A 10,860-nucleotide genomic window follows, 5' to 3' on the forward strand; every position below is an offset into this window, starting at 1 on the left:
AGAAGCTACCATTGGGATCAGAATCATCATGCAGGTCTCGACAAATCTTGACATGATCATCACCATCATGATCATCCCCCTTTTGGTGGTCAGCTTGGGCTTGGATCTGCTCCTCTAGGAGCGGTGCTTCTGAGGGTTGAGAGCTGTTGGCTGCTGCTACCGGCTTTTCCTGGGGGATACCAAGGTCTGAGGCTTTCCCAGAACTGCTCCTCGATCTCCAAAGCAGAATCTCCTCTGCAGAACTCTGCTTTATCCGCTTCGATGCTCCCTCCCCGATTGGAATCTTCCCACTCTTGTAAATTCCCTCCGTATCATAGTTGCTCAGCTCAAAATTGGCGACCGCTTCCGGGCCTTTCAACCTTATTGCGGCAACATCATAGGCTCTCGCTGCTTCCTCCTCAGTGGCTGCAAAACATGCATGTTCATTTGGTCAGGAGAGCAATGATACCTTTGAAGGCAAGTTACATATAGTTATGGAAAGCCGTTTTGGTTTTTTATTTCGCGTCTAGAAAAAGACATACTGCAAGTTTTATACGAGGGACGAGCATCCACATTTTTCATTAATTGAACAGATATACTAAGAACGTAGCAAAAGAGAAGTGATACGGAAACATATAAGAGTGTGGAAAAGCCTATAGGGCTTACCAAATGCTCCCAAGTATACGCTTCTTTCTCCCTTACTTTTCCCTAGCCGAGCTTGCCATTTCTTACCACAAACACTCCTGCAATTTGAGAGCTTTTCGATTGTGAAAGGGCTATTATTTGACCCGTATATAATATAGCACGAATCATTATATACCTACACATCTATATCTATACACAGACATATATTTGACCACATACGTTGCGCATAATACCTGGAAACTCCACGAAAATTGGAGGCACACGTTGAAAAGCCTTTGCTCCTCCTGAAAGTAAGATTGGACATTATTTTTTTTCTGCATTAGCATACCGGATAAACCGCACCATAGTGATGACGACTTCTTCGATGCGAATATCATGGTTTAGATTACCGACATATCATATGGTTGAATCAATCAGAAATTGTTTTGTGAACCAGTGATGAATGAGTCTACGGAACTCGCCTTTTTATAGCGAGGATATATTCGGCTTTTGGAAGGCTCCTCATGTCCGCCATTTCCTTCTCATAGTCAACAAGCTGCACAATTGAAGAAGGCAATATTTGTGACATTATTGATTAACCTCTACTAATATGGAAAGATATTAACTTAGTTTCTGCTCTTTTTTTTGGGGTAATTAACTTAGTTACTAAATTGAATGTTACTGTTGTAGCTTTCAATAAATTGCAGCATATTTATGTCATTAGTGCTTTGAACTGTAATATTATGGAAAGAAACTAAAATTTCTACCGGGAAGTTAAGGGGAGTTGATGGGCCCCACAATTTAAGAGCCACCAAATCGTATGCCCTGGCTGCCTCTTCTTCATTATCATATCCACCTTAAGGAGCCGGCCAGAAAAATAACCAAAATTATTAAGAAATTTACCCAAAAATAATAAAAAAATATTGTGAAAATGGAAAGGCTAAATTATGAAATTAAAGGCAAAATAAACCTAGCTTCATAGCTCAATAACTTACCAATATAAACTGCAACACAATGTCCCATGCAAGCGAAACATGGAGGACATCAATAAAGCAACGGTTAGCACAAATAACCCGGAAAACCCCATAGTACAATGGAAAAAAAGAGGGAGATCGTTTGTTAGGTCCGATTTGAATGAATTACTTGACTTTGATTTTTCGTTTGGATCAGTGTTATCCCACACAAATGCTTGGTAGTGTCGTCCCGATGAATGCCTGCCACATTTATCGATTTTATATATTAATTACCTTTTGCAGGAAGTTGATTTTCCATAAATTGACAGATATGTACGTTTGTCATTGTCAAAATAAATAAATAAATAAAAAGATTGTAGATCAACCTGCATACTCCTCGGTAAGTTGAGTGCCTGTCAAGAAAACTGCTATGCGGTCTTTTGTAGTTATTTCCACTTCCACTAGTTTGAGCAGGATCTTCATGGCCATCGTTGTTGCCATTATTAACTCGGGACGTTTCCTTGTTTAGGACCGTGACATTTCTGTCAAGAATAAGACGGAATTGTTACATTACATCAATGAAAAACTTATACGTGATCGAGGGTAAGCAGAAGATATACTAATGAGGGAGAGCAAATTTTATAGTCGAACCTGAGGGTGGTTTCCCTAGGATTTTCTTCTGTGATCATTGCAACCTCAAGTGAAATGCTTTGCTTCGTATTGGCAGTTCTACTGCTGGAGCTGCCAGCTGCTTTCGGACATTTATTAGCTTGAGTTTTAGGGGTTGAAGTAAATGAAGGTAGTGCAATTTCTTGGCTGGATTTGCCAAGGAATCTAGGGGAACGCCGAAGTCCCGCTGAAGGTGATGATCCAGGCTGTAAATTATTGTTCTCTAAGATTGATGATGAAGAGGCTTGTTTCTCGTCTGGTACTGATTGTTTCAGATTATTTTGCTTGTTCGCAGACGGACCTGAAGAAATAAAACTCTCATTCTAACGAGAAGTTAGTTGATAGGGAATTGAAAATGAGACATATATATGTATACATACAAAAGACAGATAAGGTGAACGAAAGGATTTACCTCTCGTGTTTCTCAGCTGCCTGTCCATCTTCTCAGAAAAGAGTTATCCTGAAATAATCAGAATATATATATTACCAATAATGTGCTGTGGAATTTGGCTACTGAGAGCTACTAATCACATCAAATCTTATTTTAAGTTAAATTTCGCACCTTGTAAAACTAATTTAAATGTGTCAAAATGGCCACTTGATGGTAATCGGCTTTTCTGTGCATCTCCGCATGCAAATTGTCCTACGGCCACGATACTACAAATTTCTCATGCCCTATAATTATTCTTTTGAGTAATATACACATGTTTCTAAAGAAACCGTAACGCACATAAATCCTTACTCATAAAGTGAGAGATGTATTTGTACAATATATAAATTTTTTTCAGTAGGTTCTGTACATTACAATTTAATGATATGGAAAGTAAAGAAGGTCGTTAATAATGAAGGGAATGTTCATTAAGTTATCATGTGATGCAATTTTGCCATCTACACTCTGATAAGGTTGGAGGAGCAAGAAATCTACTCTTTTTGATGTTTAATTGTTTTTGGAATTAACTAACGGCAACGAACTCTTGATCTGAAGATTTTATTTTCATCACATTCGACGCTGACACCATATTTCACTTAAAAGGTCTTAAAAACCTCATAACAATCGTCACTGTATCCGTTTATATATAAGACTTTCTCTAACAAATTCACAATGTTGAACAACCACCTTATGCATTGGATCAAGTTAGTTTTACGAGATCAAATTTATCTAGCTTGATATACCTGTGTTTACGAAAATCGACCTCAGTAAACCTGGGAAAAAAAATAAATCTGCTATCAATCTAACGCATATAATTATCACCACCCTAACAACCATTTATGCATGTAACCTTAGTGTTGGAGTGACGAAAAAAACTAGGTGAAGATGTTGGAAAAACACACTTTCGACCAAAAACATGCACATAAAAAGGGAGAGAAAGAGAGATATACAAAAAAAAAATCAAACATCGGAAATTGGAAAAAAAAAAAAAACATTACTGATCAATCACTGGGCAAAGGTACTGGAGCCTGGCCCCACCAAATCTTCTCCTGTCTCTCTGTCTACCTCCTTCTCAGATTTCAGAGCTCAGATCAAACGGAGATTGAGATTATCCTACCAAACTCTGCTGCTAATAGCCCAATCACACTGCTGTTTTATCCTCCTCTCTGCCTCTCTCTGCATGCAGGGTCCTGCTTACAAGTGGCTATTGTGGTTTTCAACTCCTCTCCCTCTTGTGAGGCTGTCACTCACGGCGGGGTTCTTCACGTGGTCCCCAGCCTCCGCGCCCTACGATGTGCATGATCGATCGGGATCGGTGACATTATACAGAGTTCCATTCTCACGTGTTACGATCGAACAGATGGTGTTTTATTCCTTCTGTATGCTCAATTACATTCTGTAATAATCTGTCCTATTTTTCCATGTCATCGAGATGAGCAAGGAGGGGCCCCACGTCACCGCCCTTGGCCCCACTGCCACGCCTGTCAATCCTTTGTCTCGGTAAGTCGACTTTGTAACGAACGGGCACATTTTATGGTAATTGAGCCATAGCTGCCTTTTGTTTCTTCTGCATTTCACCTACCCCTCATGCATGCACAATTTACTCGTCGACTGGGGGCCCTCATCTTGTAGTTTTGGTGACTATGCAGGGGCATTTTCGTACTAATAAAAGATCCGAGACCGAGGGTGACAAAATGAGCGGTCAGTACGTATATTACATACATGAACTAATTAAGTACAGAAGTGTTCAATCGAGCTTCGTAAAAATATGATTTTAAAGTCATTTGTTGGAGAAAAAGTGGAAAATATGTGAGGGCAATTGTCCCACACCAGTCAAAGAAAGAAAAATTGGGCAGTTAATATAAGACAAAAGGTCCAATAATTTATAGGGCTTAAGTTTTTTGATTGCATATGGGCTCAAATTCAAAATAAGCCCATTTTATTTAAAAATTTATCCAACGTCATCGATCTATATGTGGTACTTTCTTGGGCGAATCTTGATGTTAAATTTTTGATTTCTTCCCCCCTCTTGAGTTCTGCAGTTCACATTGATGAATATTGGCATGTTGATCATATTTGTACTGATCATGGTTGTCAGAATCGCGATTCGAATCGTAGAATCGTACGATTTTACGATTCAAGGAGCATCACCGATTCTGATTCAGCTAGGTGAGTCGGGATTGTAGAATCGGAGCCGAATCGCTTGTTGAATCGTAGAATCGCAGAATCGGGTTCAGGCTGGATTCGGCCCAAGCCCGAGCCCAATAAGCGGGCCGAAGCTTGGACCCGAAAGCCCAAACCCGAAACCCCTCTCCCACCGGCCCTTCTTCCTCTTTTCCTGTCACGAACCCTAATTTCTCCCCTGCTGAAGTCCTTCCAATTCGACCTTCGAACGTCTTCGACGAAATCTTCGAAGCTAGCTTGCGGTTCTTCCTCTTTTCCTTCCGAGAAGCTAGCTTGTCCAAGCTTCGATTGCGGTTGCGGACGAAATCTTCGATAGTTCCATACCATTCCAGGTACTTTTCCTCGCATTTCTCTCCGATTTCTTGTCTCTTTCTCGAGACGGAGACTGGCAGAAGAATTTAGAGGGCAAGTACAAAGACTGGCAGAAGAAGTTGCATCCTGACCTTGTCCATACTAAATCTGAGATATGCTTTTGTTTTCATAGATCTCAGGCGAAGAGTTCTTCCGATATTTATTTTTAATAGCTTTGCTGCATTTCCACTACAGCGAGAAAAAGAGTATGCTGCTGAACAATCTGCTCGGGTAATTGATGCACATCGAACGCTTAGCAATCCGCTGCCAAGAGCTATATATGTTGTAAGTTCAATCTCAGCTTGTTTGCATAAAGTTGCAGGTAGAACCTTGAGGGTCAACATGCTAGTTCAGTATGTTGATGCTTGTAATTCCTTATATTGATGCTTGTAATTCCTTATATTGATGCTTGTTTGAGTATGTCATATTTCTCACATTAATTTGGTGCCACTAATGACTTTATATATGAACTGCCTCGTTTCTTCACAGCTAAAGCTTGAAGGTGTAAATGTTGATGAAGAAGAAACAGTTTCAGAGCCAGAACTGTTGAGTGAGGTATGCCATAAAGTTTTTGGGTGGATCCTTCTCTGTTGTTATATGCACGAGATGTATATGTTTTAGAATGGGAATTTATTTGTACTGAAGATCGAATTGCGGGAAGCAATTTTTTTGGAGGCTATGCAATTCTAACTAGGAGTGTGGATATGGGTTGCAAACATGAGCTGCTGATGGTGATGGATTTTGTGTGTTATTTTTCATATTCTTTTGACTGTCTCCGCTTATCCGCACGAGAGTCGTCATTCTCGCATCGGATACAAGCAACTTAATAAATCTGCCTTCCCTGTTTAGTTGTTTTGTCGAAAACTATTTGATAGGGGGAAAAGCAGTCGATGAATAATGATGCTGACTGCTGTTTATTGTGTAGTCTCTATTCAATGTCCTGCAAGTGGAGAATGAGCACGATCAGACAGACCTGATTACCACTCAGCATTGAAGTACTATCAGTTGTTGGAGGGATTTCCACTCACAAAGGGCTGCTTGACTGCTTCCCAGGTACCTTTTCCCTAACTCCTTCCCTTTTTTTTGTAACAAAATTTTTGCTGCTATTAGTCGTCGTTCTAGAATGAGTCGTTCTGGACTGAGTTGATCAGTTAAGCCATGTTTGTGTTAGAATTGTTAAGTGAGTGACTGTTGAGTTTGGGTTGAACAGATATGGCCTCTGCAAGTGGATCTGGTAGTGCATCGGCTAATAATACTAGGGTAGTTGTCAAATCTAGAAAAAATGCAACTGGAGTTAGAGATGATCCGGCATGGGCACACGGTTATGAAGTTCCAGGAGAAAGACCAAAGATTAAATGCAAATACTATAACGATATTTGAGTTATGATTTGGATTTTGAACCTTGAATTTCGATAATTTGTAACGATATTTTGAGTTTTTATGACTTATTGTTGATTTGTTGGTTTGTGTTTTTATTTGAATGAACAAGAATTAATTTTTTTGCTCAGAAAAGTATGTTACGTATATATATATATATATATATATATATATTTTTAATTACAGGTAGAATCTTACGATTCACGATTCGAATCGCGATTCATGATTCTACGACCCTCGACCGATTCTAGGTAGAATCGCGATTCTGACAACCTTGGTACTGATTACTGAGATTGAACTGTTATACTTCAAAACCGACTGCACTTCTTTTTACCCGGGAAGAAAGGGGAAAACTGAGAGGGTATATATAAGACCCGATTTTTATTTGATATATAGAATTAGGACCTGCTTTCATGCCTTGACTCTTGCAGATGAGAGAAGTACTAGACGTTCTCATCTGATCCATTATCGCCATTTCCATCGTTCTTCAAGAACCTGTTTAACCATCCTGCAGTAACTCCAAAATGTAGCACTTTGTCTGCAATTCCTGGGAATAAGCTGCCAATCTTGTTCGACGAATGGGTCCGACCATTGCCTTGACCACCACCAGGAACCACCATAGTCAAGTTCATGTCCTTGTTTGGATTTCCATGCGCGGTGATGGCAGATTCGCTCGGCTTTTCTTCAGAGTTAGGGTTTTTAGAGTAGTTCACCGTGGAGGAGCTAGGGCTTTGAACAAACTTAGGACTAGCTTTCTCCTCACTAGTTTTGACCTCACAGCTGTCCAAATTGGTCTCAATCCCGTTGCTCTGCTTCTTAGACTCTCCATTGACCCCTGAGAAGTCTTTGTTTGAGGCTTCCCCAGGCAGTATATTGTCCCAGTCCACCTCGGGAGTACTTGCATCTGGAAAGAGTTCGAGCAGATGCTCACCCACATAGATTCCATTTGTTCTCGTTGTTGGAGCACTCATCAGGTTGATCATGTCACTCCTGGAACTAATACCTTTATAGCCTTCACTTGGATCCTGGCATGAGCTCGCGAACCCTGGCCTTGCTAGGGTTTGCGATGGTCCTGGAAGACATTCCATCGGATCCTGCAACCTCCAAGGTGGAAACTCCCGACTTCCGACAAAGAAAGTGTCTCCGTGGGGATTGGCTGGCCCATAGAGAAGACTGTCGAGGTCGATCTGAGAGGGCGGAACCTCGATGTCTTTAAGGAATAAAAAGCTATCATTTCTAATCCAAACTGGCAGATTGGCATCATAGTCCTCGTCTTCCCGTTCCCAAGGAATCTTAAAAAGATCATCATCCCTGTCATCCTTCTGTCGGTAATAATCAGCTAGAGTTCGGATCTTCTCCTTAAGAGGAGGTGCTTCTAAGGGTTTAGAGCTTCTACCAATACATTCCTGGGAAAGATCGGGACCGGAGGTTTTCCCAGGATTGCTCCTTGTTCTCCAAAGTAAAATCTCCTCCACTGAAGTCTTCTTTATCCGCTTTGATGCTCCCTCTCCAATCAGAATTTTCCCACTCTGGTAAATTCTGTCCACATCGTAGTTGCTGAGTGCAAAGTTGGTGACTGCTTTGGGGCCTTTCAACCTTATCGCTGCAACATCATAGGCTCTTGCTGCTTCCTCTTCTGTGGCTGCAAAAGATTTTCATTCAAGAAGGAGGATGATATTGGACTGAACACATGATTTATCGGCTAAATATTTTTATCATCCCCAAATTTTTTCAACAAGCAATGAAATTATCCATTTCCATGAAAATTAAAAATGTAGTCAACTGGACATCTCACCCCACTACACAAAGGCAAAAGAGGACTAATTGTGAATCCTCGGCAAAGTTGTAGTTTTCAAAAACTGTATCAGTTTTTATCTTCACATCCAGGAAAAGACATTAAGGCGGGTCCACCAGCTAAGTTTACGGAAAGGATGTTAGAATGTTTATAGAAGGAAGGAGTTTCCATATTTTTTTGGGTGAATGACGAGTTTCCGATATTCTTAAAAGAATATTTAGCATAAGAGAAATGATACGATACATAAAACGAAGCGAAAAGGGCGTAGGGCTTACTGAATATTCCCAAGTATACCATTCTTTGTCCTTTGCTTTTCCCAAGCCGAGCTTGCCATTTCTTCCTGTCATGACTCCTGCAATTTGAAAACTTTGGTTATGGATATATGTCGCACACGGATAATTATGCCCACGCATATTTCATATATAGACGTATATATTATGGGTGTTGTGTCTAAATTAATATACCTGGTAACTCCTCGGAATTTGGAGGTAAACTTTGCGAAGCCTTTGCTCATCCTGAAGGTAAGTTTTGAACATGTCTGTTTTCAGATATTTCATCATAGATAGCATACATTAAGAACTTCAGGAACCTATTTGTACAAGCCATGCAAAAAGTTTTTGTCAAAAACTTCATACGAAAATTGATTGATCAGACATTCGATTTTCTCGTTTATTTTCTGGCCTTGCATTAGTATATACCATTAACAGATATTTTATGCCATTGGTGATCACTTCTTAGATTTCAACGATCAAATTTCAGATTATAGACATATCACATTGTCAAAATTTATTTTGTGAACCATTGATTTATGAGTCTACCAAACGTACTCACCTTTTAATGGTGAGGATATATTCGGATTTTGAAAAGTCACTCATCTCCTCCAATTCCTTCTCATAGTCAGGAAGCTGCACAATTTGAAGGCAAATATTGGTGACATCACTGATTAATCTCTACCAAGAAAGGAAGATATTATTTAATAAATGTTAAATTGATTTTTATCCTAATAGATTTTAATAATAATTAAAGCATTTATGAAAGTAAAATATCTACCGGGAAATTAGTGGGAGTGGACGGACCCCATAATTTAAGAGCCCCCAAATCGTAAGCCCTAGCCGCCTCTTCTTCGGTATCATATCCACCTATAACCACAGTTTTTTAGCTTTACCCACAGGAAAAAAAGAAATAAAGAAATTAAAAAAAAGGAGAAATCTTCTCGATATTATCGAAAGAAATCTTGTAAAAATGGAAAGGCTATGTTATGTAAGGCAACATAAACCTAGTTATACTAGGTAGACAAATTAACATGCTCAACAACTTACCAAGATAAACTGCAACTCGATGTCCCATGCAGATTACAAAGGCAAAACATGGTTAGAAACATGGAAAACATGACACTGAAAACCGGTTATAATATGATTGCAATCAGATCTAGTTCGACAGAATTACCTGTCTTCGCTTTTCCATTCGGATTAGATTTATCCCACACATACGCTTGATATTGTCCTGATGAATACCTGCACGATCCATTGATTTATTTATTATTTTAGTAGTTATCTCTATCACGAGAAGTTAATATATTCCATTATGTCATTGTCTAGGGGGAAAAACAAAGTTTGATATGCGTAGTGAGTTAACAAGAAGATCAACCTGCTTACTCCCCGGTAAGCTATGTCCCTGTCGAGAGAACTTTGTGATCTTTTGCGGTTATTCCTGCTTCCACTGCTTTGCGCAAGATCATCATCTTCACCATTATTAACTTGGGTTCCTTCATTTGGGACAATATCATTTCTGTCGAGAAATAACACATAATCGTTTAATTAATGAAACACTCATGTAATCGATCGTACGCAAGCAGAAGAAATATTAATGAAACACTTATATATTCAATCGTTCGTAAGCAGAAGAATTATTAATCATGGGGAGAAATTTTATAGTTGAACCTAGTGGTTGTTTCCTTAGGATTTTGTTCTGTGATCACTGCATGCTCAAGTGAACTGTTTAACTCCATCGTGGCGGTGTTGTTGCTAGAGCCGCCCGCTGCTTTCGAAAGTTTATTAGCTCGACTTTTCAGGATTGTAGACATCGAAGGTTGTGTGATTTCTTGGCTGCAATTGCTGTGGAATCTAGGGGAACATCGAAGTCCCGCTGAAGATGATCCAAGCTGTGAATTATTGTTCTCTAAGATTGATGGTGAGGGAGCTTGGTTCTGGTTTGATGCTGGTTGGCTCGAATTTTTGGGCTTGTGCACAGACCGACCTAAAGACTTAAACCTCCTGTTCTAACGAGAAGATTGTTATTAACAAATTGTAAGGATACATACATACACATCGAAATGAAGGATTAAAAAGATTTACCATGCATGCTTCTTAATTGTCTGTCCTTCTTCTCTGTAAAGGCTCATATTCCTGGAATGGTTAGAATTGCATGTATTACCAATAATGACTGTAGAATTTGGCAACTGAGAGCTGCTAAATAGTAATTAATAATGCGACAGCTTT

The 10,860-nt window shown here is 39.5% G+C and overlaps 1 protein-coding gene across 1 annotated transcript; it reads right to left on the reverse strand.

The window, feature by feature from the left end:
• Positions 1-6,759: 6,759 nt before the first annotated feature.
• On the reverse strand, positions 6,760-8,711 carry LOC116209209. Its single transcript, XM_031542794.1, has 2 exons — positions 8,638-8,711; positions 6,760-8,209 (listed from the first exon to the last, which is right to left on the reverse strand). Exons 1-2 carry the CDS (start codon positions 8,657-8,659, stop codon positions 7,011-7,013), a joined length of 1,221 nt encoding a protein of 406 aa, XP_031398654.1. The 5' UTR covers positions 8,660-8,711; the 3' UTR covers positions 6,760-7,010.
• Positions 8,712-10,860: the final 2,149 nt, after the last annotated feature.

This window comes from Punica granatum, chromosome 5, assembly GCF_007655135.1.
Source record: "Punica granatum isolate Tunisia-2019 chromosome 5, ASM765513v2, whole genome shotgun sequence".
Classification (NCBI taxonomy): domain Eukaryota; kingdom Viridiplantae; phylum Streptophyta; class Magnoliopsida; order Myrtales; family Lythraceae; genus Punica; species Punica granatum.

Bases quoted from the DNA above. Each gene is read 5' to 3' on its own strand.
- LOC116209209 (XM_031542794.1), bottom strand. From the start codon at position 8,659: ATGGTATACTTGGGAATATTCA. The intron at 8,210-8,637 runs GTAAGCCCTACG...AATCTTTTGCAG, and splicing joins GGTATACTTGGGAATATTCA to CCACAGAAGAGGAAGCAGCA.